The sequence below is a fragment of the Paroedura picta genome, chromosome 3 (genome assembly GCF_049243985.1).
Source record: "Paroedura picta isolate Pp20150507F chromosome 3, Ppicta_v3.0, whole genome shotgun sequence".
NCBI lineage: Eukaryota > Metazoa > Chordata > Lepidosauria > Squamata > Gekkonidae > Paroedura > Paroedura picta.
Genome location: NC_135371.1, coordinates 162,103,290 through 162,130,266, shown reverse-complemented (window position 1 = coordinate 162,130,266; position 26,977 = coordinate 162,103,290). Strand labels below are relative to the sequence as shown.

Genomic DNA, 26,977 nt, shown 5'->3' with positions numbered 1-26,977 from the left:
GAACAGCCCGTGTACACTAGGGCAGTCAACCTGTGGTCCTCCAGATGTCCAGCGTTTACTGGCAGGGGCTCAAGCGTTTGCTGGCAGGGGCTCATGGGAACTGTAGTCCATGGACATCTGGAGGACCACAGGTTGATTAAACTAGGGTCACTTAATGTATGTTTGCCTCTTTGTTTAGGATGCTTTAGGATGCTTAGGGCTGATCCTGCGTTGAGCAGGGGGTTGGACTAGATGGCCTGTATGGCCCCTTCCAACTCTATGATTCTGTGATTCTATGTTCTGTAAACGGTGCTTAGCATCTGCTAGCAGGGAGAGGGTGGGCAGACGAATACGCATAGGGCAATGCGGAGTGTGCAACTGTGTGTGTGTGTGTGTTTCCATGTGCTGGACATGGTCTCTGCCGGCAGGAATGCTGTTCACTGAGACAAATGGCTATATAGCATCCCAGCTGCAAACATTTTACGGCTGGTTATAAATGACTTGTTTGAAGCTCCGGCAAGGCGAGGGGCAGGAATTTCCTCAATCTCAGCAATTTAGGCCTTTAAAGCCCTCCCAACAGCCCTGGCTCCTGGGGGGTGGCGGTGGGATTCGGGTTAAGCAGTGATGGAGGAAGGGGAGCCATTGGGACCTGGGGTTGGCAAGTTCAGACCCACTCCTGGCTGAGCAGGGGTCGTCCCGTGGTCCTGCATGGCCATACAAAAGGAAAGGAGGGGGCTTCTTGTCTTCCTCAGCTGGGGGCTGGAAGTGCTTCCACAATTGAGGCTGTTGAGGATTCTGTAGTTCTTCCTCCCCGCTTCCCAACCCGACCGATGGCTTTTAATTTTGTTTGCTTCCTTGCTGGCAGCTTAGAGGCTGCGGGGGGGGGGGGGGATGTATTGCGAGAGAGATGCATCAACAGATAAGACCGCAGACCTGCTCAAGAGCGACACCGGGGCTTAGAAGCCCGGCATGCTGTTTTGGAGCCAGTTTGTACCCTGCTTCGGCGTGGACCGTGCTTGCTTTGGCTTGGGTAGGAGGAACACGGATTTCCCCTACGTTCAGCGGAAGCCGCTCTTTAGCATTACGTCCACCCAGGCAATCCATAGAAGGGTGTAGAGATGACTTTGTATGAAAGCAAAGTACCACCCAGGACTCTTACGAGAAGGAAAGGAAGAAAGCTTCTCTTCCCAGTGGGCCAGTGCCCTGTGGGAGACCAGATTTGGACGGGTCGTCTCTCTCTCTCTTTCTGTGTTCCTTATAACCAGCATGAGCAGTTGCACCTCGCTGTGCCCCGAAGCTCCCTTTCCTTATGTTGTGGGCTTTGAGCTGGCCTCTCCAGTGGTTATTTCTTTTTTAAACCTTTGGTCATGCACATGACCGAAAGGAGTAAACTGGAGCTGTTTCGTTTCATGTTTTAATTTCTGGCCTGCACCGTTCCTGTGATGGAGGGCCATGCTGTAATCTAAACTCATAACAACCGATTCCTTGATAATCTAAAACACATGATTAAAAAAACAACAGATTTAAAGATACAATTAAAATTCCAGAGCCTTAAAAGCTTAACTCTGGCCACTGTAAGCCAGTCCTGGCCCAGCAGAACTTTTCTGATTTCTTAAAACAAACAAACAAGAAATGGAGCTTCTAGTGGCATTTAGAACAGCTAGGCCCAGGCTGAAAAGCTGCTTGTTTTTTTTCCGCACACACACGAAACCCCCCCCCCAAGGCTTTTGAAGGATCAAGATAAAAATCAAGGGTTTGGGGACTCCAGGACTCCTAGCATCTCTAGATGTGGTCCCAGAGCTATTTGTATCCTCAACTACATTGTGTCTGGAATCCATCCTTCCTTCCTTCCTTCCTTCCTTCCTTCCTTCCTTCCTTCCTTCCTTCCTTCCTTCCTTCCTTCCTTCCTTCCTTCCTTCCCTCCTTCCTTCTTCTCTTTCTCTTTCTCTCTCTCCCTCCTCTCCCCTCTCATATATTCAGGGGAGGAACAAGAAATATTTGCTGGCTCAAGATTCTTGCAACATCAGAACTAGCCAGAACAGGCTAAATAAGTTTTTTTTTTTACCCCCCCTCCCTTGTTGAAAACTGTAAACATTTGTTGATTATATCTGTGTGCATCTGTACAGTTGACCTCTGCTGAAGATCTATTTGATTGATTGATTGAAACGCTTTAGGTCAAGGTCAGAAAATATTTTGGCGTTTTTGGTGTGTGCCTTTAGGCGTTTTGTGCGTGCCATGGCTTTCTAACATTTGAGCTCCTATAATAAACTGCTTATCTTTTTCCAAAATTTATTTTATCCCTGACCGTTTTTGGTTCTCTCCCAAATCACAGCCTGACCCTTGAACCACTGCATGTCGGTTTTAAGATAATTCACCAAGCTTAAATCTCAATTTAAGGCAGAGCTTCTTTGTAAAAGGAAAAGGAGTCAAGTCTTCTGCTGCTCTGAGAGATGTAGGATCAAGGGTCCCCATTTCTTCAGGATGCTTTCGGCTGATCCTGCGTTGAGCAGGGGGTTGGACTAGATGGCCTGTGTGGCCCCTTCCAACTCTATGGTTCTATGATTCTATGCTCCCCAGGTTCTGGATTGTCAGGTTTTGTATCTCCTGAACACATCGACCTTTAAATACTTGAGTCCACTGTGGATATCAGCTGGTTTGTATACACACAGGGAGGCAAGCAAGCCCTTCTGTCCCCTCTCTCCCCTGCATGGTGACTCCAGCCAGTTACTTGGGTGTGTACAGAAGCTATTTAGAGAGGATTAAGTTAGAGCTAAAATGCAGTGCTCTCCAGGAAATGACAGGCCTGATAACAGCTTGGCTTGACAAGAGCTTCGAAGGAACCTGATGTTTCACTTGCCAGCAGCTTCTGATGGTTAGATAAACAGGGCCTCTCCGGCTTCCCTCCCCATGGCACAGAGGCTGGCGTTTCCATTTTACAAGCGTCATGGGCGAAGTATCCCGGGAAGAAACAGATGAACCACAGTGAATTTCTGGGGCGATCGAATAGGGCTTGGGGTGGGGAATGCCTCCCAGAGAACGGAATCAAAGTTGATTGCACGATGGGGTAAAACCATTGGCTGGAGAGGCGACCTGCAAACTAGGACTCCTGTTTCCTTGTTTCTTTGCAGGAGTGGAAGGAGGACTCAGTGTCATGGCTCCCGAAAAGTGACAGGCCAGTTCTGCGTCTCCCCCGTTCTGCACTCCTCCCAGCTCAGTTATTTTATTGGCTCAGATTGCGGAGGGAACTATGCGTTCCTCCCACCATTGTTGGTGCTGGAGCAATCGTCTGGGGTTTTTTTGTGTGTGTGTGTGCACTGCCCTCTTTGCCTTTCTCTCTCTCTGTCTCCTACATGGTCCCGAGAAAGCATTCTGTTGGCTCAAGTTATCTTTAAGATCTTTCTGTTTCTCTTTCTTCCTCTGCTCTCTCTCTCTCTCTCTCTCTCTCTTTTTAAAGTTTGTTTTGCCTAGGTCTGGGGTGATGGCAGATCATTCTCAGTCTTGGTAGGAACTTGCATTTTGTTTTCAGGAATGCAAACAAGAATTTGAAGCCCTGGGTGGCGGGGAAGGGGGAAGATGTGACTTAGCGAAGCTGGACCACAAAGTTGATACATCAGTTAAAGCCATGGAGGCACAAAATGGGCCAGAGAATGCATCTGCGCCCCCTCCCCAAGCCGTGCATCCCTAGTCCCTGTGCAGTCTTGAACAGGGCTGGTCTGGATAGCCCAGGATAGCCTTTTCTTGTCAGATCTTGGCAGCTAAGCTGAGCCAGCCCTGGCTAGTCCTAGGATGGGAGATCACCAAGGACTACCGGGGTAGCCAGACAATGGTTGCCTCCATCTAAAAACAGGAACAACAGAGACAACATCTGGTATAATACAGATATTCCACTAATGGAACATAGTCTTCAGTGAGAACAAGATTTGAGGAGCATTGACGGACAGCAACTAAATACGAACATTTAATCTTAGCATTTGAAAGTAACTTCTAAACCCCTTCTGTTCTTAGATCTTTACCAGAGATCCTCTTTATGTGTTAACTTTGTTTATACCCTGCTTTTTTCTTTGTTGGGGACCAAAAGTGGCTTACAACATTCTCCCCTCATCCTTAGAACAACCTTGTAGGTTAAGGTGAGAGTATGTTATTGCCCCGAAGTCACCCAGTAAGCTCCCCTGGCAGAGATGGAATTCGAACTTGGGCCTCTCAGATGTTTGTCCGGTGCTCTAATTGGGACACCCTGCAAGGCTCTCTGATGCTCCTTAGTTTGGCATCCCACCCGTGAGGCCTGGAAGGTTGCTCTCTTTAAAATGATAGCTCACTTCTGATGGTTTGTGGTGCATGACTGACTCCAGACAGTCAAGCTCCTTTTCCTGTGTAAGGTGTCGGCACTTCACTGTGATATTTGTTTCATTGGTCCTGAAAAGCATAGAATCATAGAGCTTGGAGGAGCCACTCAGGCCCTCTACTCCAACCCCCTGCTCAATGCAGGATCAGCCCAAAGCATCCAGGATAAGCCTCTGCCCAGCCGCTGCTTAGAATCCTAGAATCATAGAGTTGGAAGGGGCCGGACAGGCCATCTAGTCCACCCCCCTGCTCAATGCAGGATCAGCCTCAAGCATCCTGAATAAGTATCCAGCCGTTGCGTAGAATCATAGAGTTGGGAGGGGCCAGACAGGCCATCTAGTCCACCCCCCTGCTCAATGCAGGATCAGCCTCAAGCATCCTGAATAAGTATCCAGCCGTTGCGTAGAATCATAGAGTTGGGAGGGGCCAGACAGGCCATCTAGTCCAACCCCCTGCTCAATGCAGCATCAGCCTCAAGCATCCTGAATAAGTATCCAGCCGTTGCGTAGAATCATAGAGTTGGGAGGGGCCAGACAGGCCATCTAGTCCAACCCCCTGCTCAATGCAGGATCAGCCTCAAGCATCCTGAATAAGTATCCAGCCGTTGCGTAGAATCATAGAGTTGGGAGGGGCCAGACAGGCCATCTAGTCCAACCCCCTGCTCAATGCAGGATCAGCCTCAAGCATCCTGAATAAGTATCCAGCCGTTGCGTAGAATCATAGAGTTGGGAGGGGCCAGACAGGCCATCTATTCCCACCCCCTGCTCAGTGCAGGATCAGCTTAAAGCATCCTGAATAAGCATCTGTCCAGTTGCTACTTAAAGACCACCAGTGAGGAGGAGCTCACCACCTCCTTAGTCATCTGATTCCACTGCTGAACTACTCTGAGGGTAAAATGCCCCCCCCCCATATCTAGTCATTACTGTTCTACATGTAGTTTAAAGCCATTACCCTCCTCCGCTGCCCACAGGAACCTTTTCCCTGACCTCCTTGAAAGGGACCACCTTTCAACTACTTCAAGAGAGCCATCATGTCCCCTCTCATCCTCCTCTTCTACAGGCTGCACTTCCTCAAGTCTCTCAGCTCTTCTTCCTTGGTTTCGTCCCCAGGCCCCGGATCATCCTTGTCACTTTCTTCTGCACCCTCACAAGAGCCAGTTTGGTGTAGTGATTAGGAGTGCGGATTCTGCACTCCCCCACATGCAACCAACTGGGTGACCTTGGGCTCAACACAGCACTGATAAAGCTGTTCTGACCGGGCAGTGATATCAGGGCTCTCTCAGCCTCACCTCCCTCACAGGGTGTCTGTTGTGGGGAGAGGAAAGGGAAGGCAAATGTAAGCCGCTTTGAGCCTCCTTCGGGTAGAGAAAAGTGGCATATAAGACCCAACTCTTCTTCTTCTTCTTCTTCCTCCATCTTCCTCTCTCTTCCAAATAGGCCAGATTCAGCTTTCTGATTGTAGGAGAGCCCTTACCAAGAGCAAGATCAGCCTGACAGCATTCCCAACCCGCCCCAGTGCGTGAGGCACTGTTAGTACGAACTGTATATGTCGCAGGCAGAAGCTTTTGGGGCAACCTTGGGCCAGTCACATATTATCAGCCTACCTAGCCTTCCTCACAGGGTTGTGAATACAATGAAGGAGAAGGGGAATATGCAAGTTGCTTTAAGAGGAGACAAGCATGGTATGAACAAAGTAAGTGAAGAATCAGTCACATGGGTTGTGGTACCCTGGTGGATGAACTGATTCTAAAAGGGACAATAATAGGAATGCAACTTGAAGTAGCCAGGCAACCAAGAAATGGCTGGAATGCCACCTGTGAATCATTCCTGAGGTAAATGTTAGCTGGAGCATCATAGAATCATAGAGTTGGAAAGGGCCATACAGGCCATCTAGTCCAACCCCCTGCTCAACGCAGGATCAGCCCAAAGCATCCTAAAGCATCCGAGAAAAGTGTGTATCCAACCTTTGCTTGAAGCCTGCCAGTGAGAGGGAGCTCACCACCTCCTTAGGCAGCCTATTCCACTGCTAAACTACTCTGACTGTGAAAATTTTTTTCCTGATATCTAGCCTATATCAGACACAATGCTAGGGATCGTTGCCCTCTGGCTGGGGATAAATTTCTTCCAAGTGGCTCTAGCCAAGTTAAACTGCTTGGGTCCAATTTTCCCTTGGCCTTTGTGGTTGGGCTTCCCACTATGACCCGCTAGACCAGGTCATATCAGTAACGGGAGAGCCACACGGCTCACGTGGTTCTTTTGCGGGTCCATACTGTGGGCTCTTGGCATTCTTCATGTTTCAGATTGTTGTCTCCAGTGCTGCTGGGAGCTGGCCAAGGGAAGTGTATTAATGAAGTAGCATAAAACCCAGCCTTGGGGTTTTTTTTAGGTGTCCTGATTCCTTCTTGTGTTTTTGCTGCTATAGTTCAGGCTGTGGATCTGGATTTTCCTTCTCTGAAACGGGGTCCAGATCCCAGATTTGGATGGAGAAAACTGCCCCTCAACAGGACCCTGGTGCCTCTTCCTTCACACGCAGTGGCTGCCAAGAAGCAGAAATAAATGTCCAGCCTCCTCCGTCCCTCCCTCTGTCCTGGCCACTGGCATTGTTTGGGGTGGGGCAAAGGGGAGGCAAATAGAGATTGTTTTTTTGCCATGAATCTGAGGACTGACTCAGTCACAGTCTGTGCTATTTTGGTGAATGCTTTTAATTTCTCTTTCTCTCTCTGTCTGTCTCTGTCTCTCTCTCTCAATGAATGAATGAATGAATGAATGAATGAATGAATGAATGAATGAATGAATGAATGAAAATTTTGTGTAGAGAAAGCAGCTGTGGGGTTGTTTTTTTTCTTCCCTAAAAATAAAAGTGATGTCAAACTAAACAAGCCTTCAATGCAGATAAAAGCATTTTGATCCAAGACATGCCCGTTTTAAAGGTATCCTACATTCTCACATGGGCAGAATTAGGAGGCTTGTGACCGTGTCTGGAGCCAGCTAAATGAAACCTCCATATTCAGAGGCAGCGTAACTCTGATTACCAGAGGCATATGCTGCCACACCCTTTCAAAATCAGAGTTGGATAAAAACTGTCTGATCCATCAGGGTTCCTGCTGTTCGGCACGATAGCCGCAGGATTAATCCCTTGCACGTGCCGCTCCAGATGTCAAGTGACACAGCCCTGCGTGTGGCCCTGTTGGTGTACATGCTGTGGTCACAGGTGAGATTTCTGGGTGGTTTCCAAGCCCTCGCTGTGTCCCTGAGGGTCCGTGGGTCAGCCCTGAATTGCACGGCTTCCAAAAATGTGGTGACCATCCTTCCTCGCTTACGAAACTTGCTTAACAGTTTTTGGGCCTGTGGCTATCCACAGGGGCACATTAAAGGGGCGGGGCTGGAGCCGGCTGGGCTGAACGGCCTTTTAATGAAGTGGCTGTTTAAGCAACCTCTCTTTGCTCCCGGCTTGATTGGTCGCAGTTGGTCCGTGATAATCAGCTGACGTCTCTTCCTCGGACATTAATGGCCACTGAGGGATGTTTTCTTCAGTGGCCCGTGGCAGTAGGGGGCTGCTTCCAGCAGCACAGGGTAGCTAAAGTTTCTGCCGCTTGTGCACATGGAGCAGAGAGACAGTAAAGCTCCTTAACACATAAAGCCAAATAATCCTCTCTGCCAGCGTTCACACACAGCCAGATTATCCCCACCGACAGGGCCGTGAGCTGCCGCCATGTTTTGGAATTTTAAAGTTCAAAGGAAGCAACAAGATGGCCTCGCTCCCTTTTATTTTTTTATTCTTTTTGGCACTGGGAAAATCCGGGCTCTGAAAGCATTGCGGCGTTTACTTTACAGGGTGCTCGGCATAGCAGTTAATCCGGGCCAGGCTGACTCAGGGCAGATGTTCCATCATGTTCCATTTCATGCCCTTTCCATATGTGCCTGTCATAACCATAACCAAATGTTACAAGCCCCAGAATTTTTAGATCTCTAGCCCCCTGTAAAGCAGACTTGGTAACCGATCCACTTCCCAACATATCTAGCAGGAGAGAACAAAAAAATGGTGTCATACTGGGGTTACCACAGCTCCCCCTCCCCCGGACAGGAGATGGGGTAGGAAGGTTGCCAGCTCCAGGTCAGGAAACTCCTGGAGATTTGGAGCTGGAACTTGGGGAGGTCAAGGACTTCAATGGGAGATAATGACATAGAATTCACCTTCGAAAGGGTCCATTTTCTTCATGGTCTCGTTAGTCTGGAAATGAGCTGTATTTCTGCGGGGCCTCCAGGCCTCCCCTGGAGGTTGACATCGCTATGTACTTCAGCGAACATTGACTTGTAGGCTTGAAAATAATAACGTTGGAATCAACCTGGCATTGCTCATTGGCGAAACGGGAATTTTACAGGGCCGTCCCCTTCCAAATGACGCCGTTTTAAACCTGTTGATTTCAACAAGCCGGAGTAACTCTTGAGAGGTTTACAAAGAGGAATGGAATTTTGGACTGCACCACTGCAGGCAAACGCGGACCGATACATTCCCATGGGCCCAAGCATTTAATAAAACCCCAAAACCCTCTGTCGGCAACATATTAGCGCATCATGGAAAAGGCCACACTCCTCTTCTGTCTCCCGTGCTTAGGATGCGCAGGATGGCTGACTTTGTTGTTTTACGTGGGGCTCACAAGGGAGCAAGACCACCCTGCAATTTTTTCCGAGTCCTCCCGAATGCAAACACCTCCTGCTCCCCTCGGTGGCAGGGAACTTTGTGCGCTTGGCCAGCTGTAGCAATAGTTGACGTGGTAAAAGACTCCACTGTTCTCCTTACGGTTTCCTGCCTTTGTGCACTTCCCCAGGGAGCCAGCGTCCATTCCCGGGGGGGCGACAGCCATATTTCACGCTGCTGGCTCTTCCTCCCATCTTGGCGAAGGTGCAGTGGCCTCCTGCCCTCTGGGAACGCGTTAGGGTTTGTTCTCCCCGTCGCAGCATCAGATCGCTGTCCCGCCAGGGGATTTATGGCCAGGCGAGCGCTTCCCCTCTGTCCAGAGAGGCGGCAGAGCCCTGTCCTGCTGCGGAATTTATTTCTTGCCCTCTGCTCCCACCTGCTGCCCGACACCCTCTTTATCTCCGTTAACGATGCCTTGCGACGCCCGTCCGCTGGGCTTCCGGCAGCCGTTCAGGGAGGCCTGGGCGTGGGGGGGGGGGGCCCTGGCTGCGAGAGTTCATCTCCTGCATCCACAGGCCCTGGCTTTGACTTCACGCTGTGTGGCTCTAGGCAGGCGACCCGGGAGCTGTCAAAAGCAATCAGGTTGTCCAGGGGAAACGCGTCTGTTCTCTGGCTCAGAAAGATCAGCGGTCGGCGTTGGGCGGCGTGGGTAGGGCTTTGCTCGTTCCCAGCGCGGGGAAGCGCCTTGCAAGCATGGACAGGCAGCTCTCAAAGGTTTCGCTCCACTGTCAGAAAGCTGCGTAGGGGAACAGCCACGGATGCCGGCCTGTGGTTAAAGGCGAGAAAGAGGCATATGTTGCCCATCTGCCTGTTTATTTGCTAACTTTGTCCCCACTGGGGACTCAAAGCAGCTGACGCCATTCCCCTGTCCTCCGTTTTATCTTCACAACGACCCTGCGAGGTGGGTTAGGCTGTGAGGATGGGACTGGCTCAAGGTCAGCATCCGGTGATCATCCTTAGCCCTGGAGGGTTTCAAACCTGGATTTCCCAGGTAGGAGTCCAACTCTTTCACAGACCATGCACTGTATGATTGAAACATAGATCTAGGTACTTCCAGGAGGGGATAGAGTCATTCCGTATTTCATAGGCTACGTTATACTCTTATTTTTCCGGCACAGAGGTGGTTGCCTCTGTGGCAAACGGGAATGTTTTAAAGTTGTTCTTAGAGTAGCCCTGTGTATATTCCAAAGGGCATAGCATTGTCCTTTTATACTATAGAAAGCTTGGCGCATCTAACCTAGAACCTTCCAGTGGTTTACCATCCAGAGAGTTTTCAGATCCACGTTGTTTAGCTTTATCATTAGGTATAGGCACGAACTGGCTCATGAACTAAAGATCATCATGAATTTTGGCCTGTTTGTGGTTCACAAACTAATATGAATTTTAATGCAGTTCGTGGAAGTTCCAGAAGAGCAGAAAGCAGGGGTTTAAATGACTCCACGCCATTTAAGCCCCTGCTTTCTGCTCTTCGCTAAAAGCGGCTGCTCCCCGCTACTCAGCTGTCTGGTTTAAGTGGCATGGAGCCATTTAAACCACTGATTTCTGTTTGCCACTGTTTCCCCGTGCTTTTCACATTGAGCAGAGAGTAGGGGTTTAAAACTTGTAAGAGGCGCACAAACCGGTTCGGTTTGCAAACCTGCTTGTTAGTTCATGTTTTGTTTCATGGTTCAACCTTGAACTGGAAAAACGCAATTTATGACCATCCCTATTATGACTGTAGGACTAGATCCACCCCGTGGGCTCGAATACAGGCCAGTTTTCTGACTGCTGTCATACCCATGACTTCAGAAAGCAAGTTAGAAATTGCATTGTCAGCAGCAGTGCCACAATTTTGCACTTGGGTGCTAATTGTAGGGTTGCCCCTGTTTGGGGCAAAGCATTCAGCAGGATACTGTGTGGCTGATTCTGTGTATATTTGTATATCTAGATGTCGAGTTGTGCTTAAATCCAGTTGTTTTTCTTGGGGACAGCAAATGCACTGCATAGTTTATCCTGGGCGGTATTGTGTATTAGGACTCCACTTAAAGATTTTGTACTGGGCATATTAGTAATTAAGAAGTAATTAATGTTGGAGTATGCAAAGTTAACCAAGAAGAGGAAGACCCTGATGGGGGCAGCAAGAAGGCTGTTAGCTCAGAGAGTTCAGGACCTTTCTATCTTTTAAGTGTGCCTTTTGTCTGTCCCTAGATTGCTACTCTTAGGGCAATTTCCTCTTTCTTTTTGGATGCTTCTCAGTCTGCCTTCTTCTCTTGAGCCAGCTAGATGTAGGAGCTCTATCCTCTGCCTCACCTTTCCTATCCGGAATGTCCTTCTAAAAGGCAGAGCAACATGGCTTCTTGAGAAGTTCACTTCCATTGAACTCTGGATCCAGACAGGGGTCAATTCGCAGCTGCGATCGGCAGAAAGAGGTGAGGTATGCAAACCTCCCCAATTTTCTACCCAAGAAGTACTGACCTCCCCGTGCGTTTCCTTGGGATGTCTGCAATGAACTTCTGAAGGGTTTCTGTTCTGTGCAAGAGTGCTGATGGCAGTGGGTTTGTTTAACTAGAAACAGGTCTACTCACTGGTAAGCTGTACTGCCAAGAAAACCTCATAGCCGGCTGTGACTTGACCATTACGAGATGATGTTATTGACCCCCATGTCATGAAACATCTTGGTTGCCCATTTCCACACAAAGGTGCCTTGTACTGAATTGGACCGTCAGTTGTCAGTACTTCTGACTCAGACTGGCAGCCACTGTCCAGGGTCTCAAGCAGAGTTCTTTCATGTCCTGTACTCCCTTGTCCTTTGAACTGGAGTTTCCAGGGATTGAACCTGGGACCTTCTGCATGCCAAGCAGAGGCTCTTCCACTGAGCCACGGCCCCTCCAGGCCTGTTGGAGCTCCCCACCACATTCCAGCACAAGAACTGCACCACCATCGGAAGCACCTTTGGTTTGTCTCCATCTCCCTCCCCCCCCCTCACATTTTAATACCCATTCATTCATTCATTCATTCATTCATTCATTCATTCATTCATTTGGATTTTTATACCGCCCATTCTTTGAAGGGCGGGTGGGAAATGATACCAAATCTAATGTGCAGTTGCACCATTCTAGCTGGGAAAAGGGGAGTAGGGACCATCCCAAGGCCTCGTCCAGGGATAACTCGGTTAGCCCTGCATTTATGGACGTTAAGCTGACGTTACTCTTCCTGTTCATAACAAACCATATGTCGCGCGGAGGAAAATTTAATTTTCATTGGACCGTGGAGCATGCAAGGCAAAGCACAACAACGCAAAAAAGTGTGAAAAACGATCTGCCCTCTCATGTCGTAATGTGGCTCTTTATCTGTTAAACACATTTCCTTGCTTAGACTTGGCAAGTTCGGTCCAACTGATACCCCCCGCCAACACCCCTGAGTAATGGGGTTGATTTTTAAAATTTATTTGGCTTGGATTTTTCTACACTGCTTTCCTCCCCCCATGGGACCTAAGGCAGCTGACGTCACCCTTCTCCTTGGCCTCCATTTTATCCGTGAGGAATTTTCGCCTTTGGTTTACCTTTCACATGAGGCAGTTTGGCTTTTTATGATCGAAACCTGGTGGGTTTCCAGCTCTTCTGGGGAACCCTGGGATTTACTGGACGTTTCTCAGAGGAGTAGCTCAGGAAAAAAGAGCCACCATGGTGGAGGGGTTAGGAACCTGGACTAGAAGAAGAAGAGTTGGCTCTTATATGCCGCTTTTCTCTACCCAAAGGAGTCTCAAAGCAACTTACAATCACTTTCCCTTTCCTCTCCCCATAACAGACAACCTGTGAGTGAGGTGAGGCTGAGAGAGCCCTGATATTACTGAAGAAGAAGAAGAGTTGGTTCTTATATGCCACTTTTCTCTACTCGGAGTCTCAAAGCAGCTTACAATTGCCTTCTCTTCCTCTCCCCACGGTCAGAAGAGTTTTATCAGTGCAGTGGCGAGCCCAAGGTCACCAAGCTGGCTGCATATGGGAGAGCGCAGAATCGAACCTGGCATGCCAGATTAGCAGTCCGCACTCCTAACCACTACACCAAATTGGAACCCCGGAGGACACTGTTCAGTTCTCCTCTGTGCTGTGGAACTCATTGCCCCAACATGAAACAGCTGCTGCCTCTCAGCCTGACCTTCCTTGAAGGACTCTTGCGGGGATAAAAGATGGGAGGGGTGAACACTGTATGCCCCCTTGGCTCTCAAAGGTGTAGGTGCCTTCTCTGTGACGGCCCCCACCTTGTGGAATGGCCTGCCTGAGGTGGTCGGGAAGGTTTCCAACTCCCCTGGCTTTCTCCAAACTGCACAAGACGTTCTGGAGAAGTTAGTGACTCACAAAGCTCCTCCCCTGTCACACATTTTGCAGGTCTTTAAGGTGCTATTGGAGTCTTGCTCTTTTCTAGTGCTTTGGACAGACTAATCTTGACCTATTAAGCAAAACTGAATTCAAGAGGGCTTTTCTGTACAGGTGATAAAGTTGCACTGTACTCCATGGTTCACAGAGTTATTTGGCTAAATTATTATGGACTATGGTCCATGCCAGGGGTAGTCAAACTGCGGCCCTCCAGATGTCCATGGACTACAATTCCCAGAAGCCCCTGCCAGCAAATGCTGGCAGGGGCTTCTGGGAATTGTGGTCCATGGACATCTGGAGGGCCGCAGTTTGACTACCCCTGGTCCATGCTGTCCGGTATAGTTTGTTGTGCCGTGGATCCTGCTGGGTAATTTTGCATCACATAAGGCACAGTGTTACTATTTCAGCTTTGTTTCAGTTCTGTTTTTAGATCGCTGGCTGGCTCTACAACCCTAATCCTGTTGCTTGTTGAACGTCCCTCCCTGTCGATTATATTAAGTGTGTGATTTGCCTCGAGTCCAAGTGAGAAAGGCGGGCTATAAATAACAAATAAATAATAGAAATAAACTCAGCTCCTCTCAAGCTTGATTTTACTTGTTGCCAGAAACAGTGAGTAGTTTTGTCTCCCCCCTCCCCGCCCCGGGGGGGGGGAGAAGGCATCGGCTTTCTCAACCAAGGTTTCGTGAAACGCTGGGGTTGGAAGGATTTCCCAAATGGGTGGGAGTTAATTCATTTTTAATATATTTTTTAGATTTATGAAACATTTATGTCATGTTGACCTGCCCCCCAATGGCCAGTGATGGGCCTGGAGGGGGTGGGAAGGTGGGTGCGTATACAACTACTCTTTCCAACCATCTTCTGCACAGTCATGCTACTTTTGGGGTTTCTCAAAGCCTGAAGAATGTTTCGGGGGTTTCTCAACAGTGAAGAAGTTGAGAAAGGCTGGCCTAGAAGGTTGGGGAGGCCACCCCCATGCCAAGAAAGGCAATATCTAGGTTGCCATCCTAAAAACACTTTCCCAGGAGAAAACCCCGTTGAATAACATGTTTTCTTTTTTTCTGAGTACACCTGTTGAGGAATGCTCCCATAGGCCTTTGAAAAGTTAGTTCAGCCCTGAATAAGGCTGCCCCTTAAAAAGTTCTGCTCGCTTCTAAACAAAATCAAACCAAAACAGATCGCTGGGTCAGCTGGGGAGTTTTCCCCAAGCACTGTTGGGCCTTATCTCATCTTAAACCCATTGATTAATGGCCGAAAGGAAAAGAATAAACAAAAGTATTAAATATGTACAAAAGTGAATTGCATGCAACATTTTGCACTTAACATGAAAACCACAGTACGTTAAAAAAAAAAAAAACAAACAACAGCTTTCTGAAACAGAGCAGTGAGGGCCAAAACCTTAAACAAAGAGCTTTTTCTCCTCAAATTTTGCTTCTGTAGATCTTCTTCCTCTTCGGTGTCACTGCTATCTGAAATATAAGATAGTTGTCTGAATTGCACAGAGGGAATTTCAACTTAAATTGATTGTCTTGATTTTTAAAGTACGGTTCTGCGTTCCAGATGAGTATTTCTTTCTTACATCATTATTTGTCATCCCTCTATAATCTTTCATTTGGGAGTTTTGCTTTGAAAACCTGCATATGAAAGCAAAGCAGAAACATGGCCAGAGTCTTACTGCATCTCTCCCACACTCGGGAGTCAGGAGGATCCTGCCCTGTGTTTTCATGCGACCGATTTGCATCGCATGGAGAGTTTTGAGCATCTCAGAAATTCACCTTTCAGTGCAGGCATGGCATCAAGTTAGGGTTGCCATCTTTCGGACTGACCTGGGCTCTTGCAGCTTTAACGGCACCACGTTGATCATCAACGTGTCACGCTTGTCCCTAGGCCGTGGAAAAGTATCCTCGGCTGATTTTTGTTAAAGAAACTAAGACCATTACCAAAGTTGGCAAATGTAGCTCACTCCGCTGCAATCCCTGGGCCAAAACCGCAAGAACAGCCTACAATCGGCCTTGTTCCTTCCCTCTTTTCAGCCACTTCATCATCATATTTACATCCTGGATTGCTGCCATGGGGCTCATAGGGCCTTCTAGCTGATCTTCCATCCAGACGCCGATCAGATTCAGACCTGAACCTTCGTTCCCTGGGACCTTGTAACCCAAGTTGCTTTTTCTGCACCTTTTTTGGCAGCCAAACAAGTCCTAGGGAATACTTGCAACACTCCTGGCGCAACCTAGTGAGAGATGCCAGTTTCAGCTACTTGGATGCAAAAAAGGGAAGGGGATCCAGTGCCTTAAGTCATGGGACTCCAGAAGGTTTTTCAAAGCTTACATGAGCTGTGCAGTTTGTGAGAAAAGTGTGTATCCAACCTTTGCTTGGCAGTCTTCAAGCAAAGGTTGGATACACACTTTTCTTGGATGCTTTAGGATGCTTTGGGCTGATCCTGCGTTGAGCAGGGGGTTGGACTAGATGGCCTGTGTGACCCCTTCCATGATTTGTAAGAGGGCACACTGCAATGCTAGAGTGTGCTGAGCTTGCATTCTTTCTGCCTCTTATCCATCTCTTGATCCTTGCCTGGGTTTTTTTTACACGCAGCTCTTCCTTCCCTGTTTATGGGTTGGTTTCAGGTAAATAAAGGACTTCCATTGAGATCTAATCACCTGGCTGGGCCCCCTTTTGTCTGCCTCTATCTCTTGGCCCTGGGGAGCCAGTCATGCACTGCTGGAGCCAGGGGAGGGGGTCTCCAAACCCCTATTGTCTTATCTGAAAGAAGGGGTTAATGCCAGAGGGTTAAAATTCATGAGCTTCTAATTGTCTTTTCTTGTCTGCTGCTGATGCCCGACTCTGTAGGGAGGTGGAGATTTGCAAAGAGGGGGAGGAGAGAAGGAGTTTGTGGGCAGAATTACTGAACAGGCATATACCAGAGAGAAAGAAACTGAAAGACATCCCTCTTTTCTCCCAGAAGTGTTTTTTTTTTAAGGCAGCTTTAGATCCAGGGCCCATTCCACACACTTTAGATAATGCACTTTCAATGCACTTTAGATGCACAAGCTGCAAAAGCGCATTGAAAGTGCATTATCCTTCATTTGCGGAATGAGCCCAGGAGGAGAAGAGAAACAACCACCACTGACAGCAGAGTAGGCCATGCTATCTGTGTAGGACTCTTTTTTTGCGTGTACCTGAATTGTATTTGTTGCATTGACACAACGATCTTGTGAGGTAGGCCAGCATTTTTTCGAAATGGTGAGGTGAAGAAAGATTAGCATTGCTGGAGTCAGAATTCAAAGTGGGGCTTCCCCAAACCCAACGTGAACAAGAAGGGGAATTAGGTGTGGGGCTCAAGGGGGGATGTAGATTTCTTTGACAACCAGGATCCAGAACCCAATTCTGCAATGAATGAAGGACCCCTGTAGGGTCTCCACCCTAGTCCCAATCCCTGACTTCCCTTTGCTTTGCATAACATAGCTCAAAATGAGCCTTTCAAAGAGAAAGCAGTGTCCATGTAGAGGCAAGATTCTGTCTCTGTAGCTAACATTCCTGGGACATTTTGTGACTATGCCAGAATAAAAGCCCAGTTTCAACTACAAGGGGTATGTTTTTGCAAGAGTCAGTTTGTGCACGCTCTTCCGTTTAGTTTCCAGGTGGGACTAAATACCTTTGATTTGTGGATTACAGTGATTGGTTCCCTTAGTAGTTCTGGAAAGCTTTGTCCTCCACAAGCATGCCCCCAAATCTCCACGAATTTCCCAAGCCAGGGTTGGCAACCCAACACTGGGACACTCAGAAGGAGGTAGAAGTATTTGCAGAGACACACAAAGGCCTGACACATTCCCTTTGCCAGCCTAGCACCCCAAACAGATACCGTTTTCCCACATCAGTTCCTCCTATAGCTTTTCCCCCAGTGGTAGTAGAAGAGTTGGTTTTTATACCCTGCTTATCACTGCCTGAAGGAGTTTAGAATCACCTTCTCTCCCTCTCCCACCCTGTAAGGCAGGTGGGTCTGAGAGAGTGCTGACAGAATTGCTCTGTGAGAACAGTCCTATCAGGACTGTGACTAGCTCAAGGTCACCCTGCTGGCTGCACGTGGAGGAGCGGGGAATCAAACCCAGCTTGCCAGAGTAGAAGCCGCTGCTCTTAACCACTATGCCACGCTGGCTCTATACGTAAGATGATGGTTCGGGGGGGGGGCGGTATTTAAGGGGTTATTAATTATATATGTTTTAATTGGACGTTATCTTTTTTTTCCCTTGCAAACCACCGCGAGCCAGTTCCTGGGAGCGGCAGGATAGAAGTTTAAACACAAACAAACAAACAAATAAATGATGCTTTCTCTCTCTCTCTCCCAAAAGTGGCTTGAGGTGGTACACAACAAATTAAAAATGCATGATCCACTTAATTTATTAAAATTAACTAACAGCCAATTTAACTAACTATTTTCCCTTATCCCAGCCATCATTCGTCTTGCTTGCCCATTGACTCTCGTGGCTACATCTTGTCAGTGGAACGGAAGGAGGGAAAACCTGAGAGGGCCATATTAAATTGCTCTGGCCTCAACCAGAGGCCTGGTGGGAGCCATTCGGTCCCCCCTCATGCGGAGGCACGACTGCTGTTCCGCCGCCATTTTGTTCTCCACATCTGGAAACTTTGATGGTCTGGTGGCAGGAGGGCACCCCTGTGGTCAAGTGCAGCTGATTCTCAGCGAAGAGGAACAGAGAGCATTTTGGAGGGGTGATTCGGAGCCCCGGAAAAGCCCCCTTTCACACTTGAAAAGAGTTGCCATCAAATGTCCCGGCCGGCCCTGATTTCATCAGAGGTCGGACATGACGGAGACTGAGAATAACTTTAAACCCTCCGTTGGGAACAGCCTTTTTGTGTGTGTTTGTGTGCGGCTTGCATAATGCTTCTTTTCAGACCAGCTTGCTTCTTGGCAAGACCTCAGCGCCTTCCCCGGCCCGTTCCTGGTTTTTCTTGCTTTCGGCACACTCTGGTCTCAGAGCTGATCTCAAAGTTGCCCCTCCTCGCCAGTTCTGCTCCAACCGTACGGTGAGACCGGCTTGCCTGAGGAGCAGGGGCAAAATCCATAGGACCGTTTGATCCAAGTGCCGTTTAGACTGAAGCAGGAGAAAATTCGAGAATTCCCTGAAGAGGCTTCCATTGGCAATAGTTGCCTAGAGAACCTCTTCTGACAAAAGCAGTGTCTTCTGCAGTCGATGAGTCACCGCCGGAGCTAATAACAGTCCCTCGCAAGAATGCCGGGGCCGTCTCTAGTGGATCAGGGGCTGAGTCTCAGGGGAGAAGTGGGTTGGCATCCCAGGTCCCTTTCAGCTTTTGACCTGGGCCACACGGGAACGCCGATGCCTGCCCTTGCAGACAGATTAGGAGAGTAAATAAGGAATGTGAAGTCCAATGGAGACCAGCAGTACCCTCGCAGGGGCTCATGGGAATTGTAGTCCATGGACATCTGGAGGGCCGCAGTTTGGCTACCCCTGCTGTAAATGATCATAAATGAAATGCAGGGAGACGCCTGTGAAAAATGCACGTGAGCACCGCGAGTCATTAAACGCCTAGGGATGAGGCGATGTTCCTCATTTCGGGGTTTGTAAAATTAATATCTTGTCTGTTTGCTGTGGGTTGGGTCATTTTCACTTGGATTTTGTGAGCATGTTGTGTGTGTGTGTGTGTGTGTGTGTGTGTGTTTTAATAATCGCAATCTAGATCACAGTGTCTCCACTTTTGGCCAAGGGCTATTTACAGACGCCCACACAGAAGACAAAGAGAAACCATAAGGCAGAATTTAAAACTACAAGCCCTGCCCAAACATAAGAATTAGCAGTATCGAATCAGAACTTCTTAAGCTTGAGAATAAGAGATAGTTTAAAAACAGTCACAGTCAGAGTAGTTCGGCAGTGGAACAGGCTGCCTAAGGAGGTGGTGAGCTCCCCCTCCCTGGCAGTCTTCAAGCAAAGGTTGGATACACACTTTTCTTGGATGCTTTAGGATGCTTAGGGCTGATCCTGCGTTGAGCAGGGGGTTGGACTAGATGGCCTGTATGGCCCCTTCCAACTCTATGATTCTATGATTCTATGATTTTTAAGAAATTGTCCTGTTCCATTCCAGTGAATATTCTTGCTTCAGACTCCCTGTTTACAGGCTGGAATCAAACTCGGAGATGGGCTAGTTAACCACGATGCCTTGCTAGATGGGAAGGTGATTTCAGATACTAGGTTTTCCTGGTAATAAAAGGGATGACAACAGAACATCCTGTTTGACTAACGCTGCTGTTTACATCTATGAAATACATCATTTATATGTGTGTAATGGATAGGCCAGAGCCTCTTGTGGCGCAGGGTGGTAAGGCAGCCGGCATGCTGTTTGAAGCTCTGACCATGAGGCTGGGAGTTCGATCCCAGTAGCTGGCTCAAGGTTGACTCAGCCTTCCATCCTTCCGAGGTCGGTAAAATGAGTACCCAGCTTGCTGGGGGGTAAACGGTAATGACTGGGGAAGGCACTGGCAAACCACCCTGGATTGAGTCTGCCAAGGAAACATCAGAGGACGTCACCCCAAGGGTCAGACATGACCCGGTGCTTGCACAGGGGATACCTTTACCTTTTTACCTTTAATGGATAGACCAGGCTAGCCTGATTGCATCAGATCTCAGGAGTGAAGCAGGGTCAGCGCTGGTTGGTACTTGAATGGGAGACCTCCATGGAACACCAAAGGCAGACGATGGGGAACCACCTTTGAACATCTCTTGCCTTAAAAACCCTGTGGGTTTGCCATGTCAGCTGTGCCTTGACAGCAAAAAATAAAGCGGAGATTTATATATGGGTCATAATAATACACCAGTAATGTTGAAAAATGCATACTTTTTACAGAGCAAATTTGGAGTGAGAATTCACATAAGAAAGACCTACACGCTTGTGGAGCACAAGGGAAATCAGAATGGGAAACATGGCTTTTCAGCTTGGCAAAAGCAGAGATGAGAAGTGAAGAATCACTCCTAATTAAAAAGATCTGACTGAACTGGAAGCCAAGAGGTTGTTATTGACAAGCTCTTCCTTTTCAGAGGAAGTGGCCCTATTAGAGCTAATTCATGCAAAATCACTCGGGTATTGGAACATCAAGGGACCTGAATGTACGAAAACAGCCATTAGGGAGCCCACCACATCGAGCTGCTCTCACACCACTTCACACCACTTCACGCACAATGGGTTGGGTCCCGCCAGCAATTTCTGCTGGTGAAAAACAAAGGGGAATCGGTCATCCCAGAAAGTCAGTGCTGGGCCACTCACCCACACTCGGCCTACACTTCCTCTGGGAGGATCAAGTGGAGGAGAAGAGATGGCTGTCAAGCTACTTTGGGCCCTGGCAAAGGAAGGAAAGTGAATAAATATAGCATGGGAACTTGTGCAAAAGCCACCCGGGAGAGGGGCTGAGAATGTAGCAAAATGGGGTGCGATCGAATGGAAAAGCTGGCTCGATCCAACTTGATATCTTTCACCGAGCCCGAGTTGGCTAGCTCCCTCTCATTAAATCTGGGAGGCGAAGTGAAGTGGAGCGGAGTGGGTCGGCCCTGGAATAGCAGGGTGGTGACGCAGAGGCAGGCTATGGCACACCAACTCTGAATGTCTCTTGCCCTGAACTCCCTGTGGGGACGCCACAAAGTCACCACTACACCTTGACTTGCAAATGCGTAATTTCGCCGAAGGCAGCCACGAGATGGTTGCCAGCTGTTGAATCCTGAGATGCAGAGCAAAGTTGGTGTGAGTCAGTCACGGGAGATGTGGCTTTATTATGGATCTCACAGGCCACAAGCTAGATCACTGGATAGTCATAGAATCAGAGAATCACAGAATCATAGAGTTGGAAGGGGCCATACAGGCCATCTAGTCCAACCCCCTGCTCAACGCTGGATGAGCCCTAAGCATCCTAAAGCATCCAAGAAAAGTGTGTATCCAACCTTTGCTTGAAGACTGCCAGTGAGGGGGAGCTCACCACCTCCTTAGGCAGCCTATTCCACTGCTGAACTACTCTGACTGTGAAAAACTTTTTCATCATGTATTTAGATTATTTGATGCAGTTATCCAGCATAAGTGGAAAGAACCGAAGGGGCTACTCTGAATGGGAAGCTGTCCATGACTTTCCCTTTTGCCCCATTCTTTCAGAGATGCTAAGAATTGCCGGTGGATCAGTTTCATGTTTTATGTGGCAGTCCTAGATATGGGCGCACTTGGGTTTCCCCTGCTAGGGGAGAGGGAATTGGGGGAAGGGTTGTTTCTGAGAGTGCTTCGCAGCTCTTTCTGGCTTCACAGGACCCAAACCAGCGTGCTTCATTGCTCTGGGTAGACATCGGCCTAATTGTAGAACAGTTAAGCCAGGAATTCCCAACCAGGGGTCCTCAGGAGCTCTGGAGGGGGTCTGCGGCTTTTCCCCTCCTGCCGTAATGGAATCGGCCACTTCCGTTGCTCCCCCTCCCGAGTTCTCTCGTGGTTTTGGTGCCTTGGAGAAGGCGGAGCCTGTGTAAACTGCATCCTGTTAACTAAGGTGGTGACGTCACTTCCATCTGGGGGTGTGGCAGGGAGGCATGGCCAGGTGACATCACTTCCGGGGCTCCTTGAGGCCTGGAAAATTATTTCCTCCGCAGTCAAAAGGTTGAAAAAGGCTGAGTTCAGCACTTAGGGTTTTCAAGGCAAGAGACGTTCAGAGGTGGATTGCCATTGCCTGCCTCTGGGTCATAACCATGGTATACCTTTGTGGCCTCCTATCCAAAGAGGAACCAGGGCCGACCCTGCTCAGATTCCGGCATCCGACATGATCAAGCCAGCCTGGGCTGTTCAGGTCAGGGCCCTTAGAAGTGTGTATCATCCGAAATGTGTTTCATTCCAGATGGAATGCCTGCATAATCCGTCACGTTGCTAGTTTAGACGTTGCTTCCACTGTAAATACAGAAGAAGTGTGTTTATCTAGCAGGGCCGAGGAGTCACAGAGCTAGTGGATGGAGTAGAAGAACCCTCACTTAGGCTGGAAGGAGGGAATTCCCGTCAGCTGCTGACGTGGTTAATCAGCTGTTAAGTGATAACGGCAAACAGCTGGATGGTGCTGGGGCTGTCACCATCCAAGTGCTGATCAGCGGAAGAAATGGGGAGATGCCGTAGGTTGTCATCTCCTGGTAATCAAATAGTGTTGTTACGAGGATTGTGCCGAATTGGCCGTTCCAGGCCGACGCAGCCAGCGCTGCGCCGTGGGGGGGGGGGGAACGGCTGGTTCGGACACCACCGCACACAACCCTAGTTGTTACACATGACCAGGATTCGTTCACAGGATCTGGATAGCCGAGGTTAGCCTGCTCCTGTGAAATCTTGGAAGCTCAGCAGGGTCAGTCCTGGCTAGCAGGCCCCGAAAGACCGCTTCCAAACATCTCCTGCCTTGAAAATCCTACAGGATCGTTGTAAATCAGCTGTGACTTGATGGCGAAAATTCAAATTAGATTCAAATCAAGTCTTCCTTGCTGGCAATATAGAACAATTAGGCACCAGTGCCTCTTGCTGCAGAGATTTCAGCCGATGCGACGGCTTAGCATGGCAGCCACAAGGGCTAGAAACCTGTCCGTTGGGTTAAAAAAACATAACAGATCTGAGATCTCCAAGAGATCTTTGCAGTTCTAAGCTGTGCCTTTCCTGGCTGACCCATAAACTCTGCCTGTGGTGATCCGGAGAGATGAGTGTGTTTTCCTTCCTCCAGGCTGCCTGCTGCATTGGTTTGTTTACTGCAGAGTCATTGAGAAAGGTGCTCCCTCTCCATGCATACTTGAGCTGTGATTGCCATGGAGCGTTAAGATGTTTATTGGAGGGTTATCTGTGAGGCGGGCTTGCTGGATTTGTTTATCGGCAGGTCTCTCCCAAGGATTGGGCACAAGAGACGTTGGGAGCCGAGGGACTAGAGCTGTGAGCCCGGGTTATCTTATACGGCAGAATAGCTGCCAAGTGCAGGTTGACTTTTGCAAACAAGCTTGTGCTGGGAGAGGTTTTTTGCAGACAATGGAAAGATTAAAAAGGCAGAGTCAGGCTACGTGTGTGTAGATCTGGCCACCCTTCCCTCCTGCCCTGTTGCTCACACCATCGGAGCTTTATAGGATGGGGAGCTGGACTGAAAGGTTACCTGACCCTCCCTGCGCTTGGCCACCCCAACCTTCCAGGGAAATTTTCTAACTTGGCCAGGGCGATCCCCTCCCTCCCTCCCCCCCTCCCCCAAGGAAAGGGATTAGGTTACACAGCTCTGGTAACAATTCCAACCTGTTTAGCCTGGAATGTGGCACTTAAGGGCCTTGTCACTGGAAATTCTGTCTGCGTTGAAAGCTAGAATTGCAAACAGTTTTCATGCCTTGCTGGGGTTGGGGATGTGGGGCGGGGGGACCGCTTGTAAGGGGGTCAAGAAAGATGTGGCCGAGCATTGTGGGTCACGGGGAGGGCAAGAGGCGACTGTGTGTGTGTGTGTGTGTGTGTGTGTGTGAGAGAGAGAGAGAGAGGGCTAAATATTCAAAGATCAGTCCTTCCCACGCAGAAGTGCAAAATTGGTTGTAAGCGAGGCACTGTTACACCTTTGCATTGGCTGCCAAAGAGCTCCCAAGCAGCATGTGCCTTTCAAACCAAGCTCAGGGGTCGCCATTCCTCCTGCCCCTCCTGTATTCGCTGGCAGGGGCTCATGGGAATTGTAGTCCGTGGACATCTGGAGGGCCGCAGTTTGACTACCCCTGTCTAAGACAATCCATTTCAAAGGATTAGGGCAGGGATTTTCAACTAGAGGTCCATGGACCTGTGGTGGCCCACAGGAGCTCTAGAGGGAGTCCACAGCATTCCCCCCTCCTGTCTTAATGGACTCGACCACAAGTAGGGAACCAGCCCCTTCCACTGCTCCCCCTCACCCCTCCCAAGCATGAGTGAGTTCTCTCCTGGTTTCTCTGTCAGGGAGGGGGCGGAGCTTGCATGCCTGTTCTCACCCTAAATCTGCCCCCCTCTGTCCTCTTCAAGAACGCCTGTTAACACAGGTGGTGATGTCACTTCCTATGACGTGGAACTAATGGGGGTGTGGCAGGGAGGCGTGGCCAGCTGACCTCACTTCCGAGGCTCTTTGAAACCTGACCAATTATTTCAGGGTCTCCTCTGTATCCAAAAGGGTGAAAAAGGCTGGATCACTTGTGGCTCAGTGGCAGAGCATTTGCTTGGCGTACCGAAGGGCTTAGGTTCAGTCCTCGGCATCTCCAGTTAAATGAAGCAGGTTGCAAGCAATGTGGAAGACCCCCTGGAGCCTGAAGCCCCGGAGAGCCACTGTCAGTCGAATGGACCAGTGACCTGATTCGGAATAAGGCAGCTTCCTGTGTATAAGATTTTGAGTCATGCTAAACAGGATGGCTCTGTAAGCCTCTGCCTCTTAACTATGCATGTGGATTTGTGGATTGTGGTACTAATCTATTCTACAGAGGAACACGTGGGAACTCTTCGGAGTATTTGCATCTTGCAAGGATCCGTGGATTGTGGCACTAATGCAACTCTGGCAGTGGGAGAATAGAACTTGCCCTATAATTCCTTCTAGGAGAACACAAAGCACAGCAGCTTTCCCTGAACTTCCTTCTTCCCAAATGTGGATACATTTATAGGACTCTGGGGATATGAGCCTCACAGTCCTCAGTTCCCATGTAAAGCCTGCATCCAGAGCCTGCCCATGTTGGCAGTAGAAGAAGGCCCTCCCTAGAATTTTGTGGGTTTCCCCTCACTGGGAGAACCACAACTTTAAATGTGTATCCACGATGCAAAAAGTATGCGGCTGCATAATCTGGGTTGAACCAAGATAAAGGGGTGGGTAGGGGAAGAGATGCTTCTCTAGCAGTTCGTTCCCGCACTGTTTCATCAAAGTTTGATGCCCCCTGCCCCTTGAGGACTAGAAACCTAATTTTAAAAAGGAAACCTGAAATTGTAACTAATTTCACCAGGGTTTTTTTATATATGTACAAAGTCCTAGTTTCTGATTGACACTCTCCTTATTCTCTTTGCAGCGGTGGAAACCCAGAGCACAAGTTCGGAGGAGATGGTGCCCAGCTCCCCCTCTCCGCCCCCGCCCCCACGAGTCTATAAGCCTTGTTTTGTCTGCAACGACAAGTCCTCTGGCTACCATTACGGAGTCAGCTCCTGCGAGGGCTGCAAGGTGAGTTGTGCATGCCTCCAGGCTTCCAGGACAAGAATATACTTTCCGGATACCTGACTCCGGCCTCCTCCTAGTCGGACTTGCCAAAAATCTCCGTTCCGAGGCAAGGCTTCGTGCCTGCAACTGTTCCTCTTAAGCGGGTGTGGCTGGCGACTTTTCCCTCCCCAGCAAAAAATGTTGCAGCAGAGAATTCCAAGCGGCAGGCCGCAGCCCCAAACAGATTATGCAAGCAAAAAGGAAATGTGCAAAACAAGCCCATTGTCCATGTCTGTGGTATCAGTTACACTGTTGGTAGAACGTTAGATTCGTTGTCGCAGTCTTTGCAGGGATGGTCTTAGTGATTCCTGGGGCCTGGGGCTAAATTCCAGGAAGGGGCTCCATTTGGGCAGCGAGGTGGGGAGGGTAGTCAGCTGAAGGTACGGTTGCCAACTCTGGGTTGGGTAATTCCTGGAGAATGGAGGGTAAAACCTGTGAAGGGCAGCATTTGGAGAAGGAAGGGACCTCATTAGGGTATGAAACCCTAGAGTCCACCTTCCAAAGTAGCCATTTTCTCCTGGGGAACTGGTCTCTCTGGTCTGGAGACTAGTTATAATTCCGGGAGCTTTTCAGGCCCACCTGGAGGTTGGCAACCCTAGCTATAGGGCAGTCCCCCCCCAAAGCAAGTGTCCTACTGTTGATCCCCTCCCTGCTTTGGGGTCCCGGTTGAGGCAGCTGGTTGCAGGGCGGTTGGGGGCTCCCCATATGGCTCTACCCACCCAGAGCACCGATATAACTGTCCTGGATGTCTCACAGCTAAAACCAACTCTGGTAATTTGGAATTCTGCACCTAGTTTTTGATGTGGAAACATCAACTGGTGCAGCCCCTCAAACGGATATGACTACGGATAGATCGTCCATGGTCCTGCCCCTGGGAGCGCACCAGTAGATGTAGAGCAGGGTGGCTGTTGGTGACTGGCAAGGCCCAGAGCTCGACCCCAGAGCAACGCTGCCACCACCTGTTGTCAGGAGAGCGCAGACGGGTGGTGGAGGCAGCACAGTGGGCGGAGCCTGGCTCCCTGACTCGCCTGCTGTCACTTCAGCCATTATGTGGGATGTTTCCACAATGGCCGAGAATCCTGTTGCCAGCACTTTTATTTTGTTTATAAAACAAACAAGTATCAACAAAAAGAAATACGACATTTGTATCTGGATACCTATGCAGCTAAAGATTCAAACCTGACCTTCCCCTTAAGCATTTATCCCACCTTTCTGCAGCAATCTAGGGAGAAATTTTAAACCTGAGGGAGTAACTGACACAAAGTCACCCAGCAAGCGTCCATGACAGAGTGAGGATTCGAACCTGGGTCTCCCAGATCCTAATCTGGCCCCTGAACCACTACACACATCTGGAAACCTCTGCTGAGGAGCTGAA

General features: G+C 49.1%; 1 protein-coding gene across 2 annotated transcripts in view; it reads left to right on the top strand.

Annotated features, from left to right (window-relative positions):
* Positions 1-26,977, top strand: part of RARG (retinoic acid receptor gamma) — a 161,981-nt gene that overhangs the window by 113,102 nt on the left and 21,902 nt on the right. For both annotated transcript variants that reach the window (XM_077329116.1, XM_077329117.1), the window contains one exon: positions 25,418-25,566. In XM_077329116.1, coding sequence (XP_077185231.1) covers positions 25,418-25,566 — 149 coding nt within the window. The remainder of the gene's footprint in view (positions 1-25,417; positions 25,567-26,977) is intronic.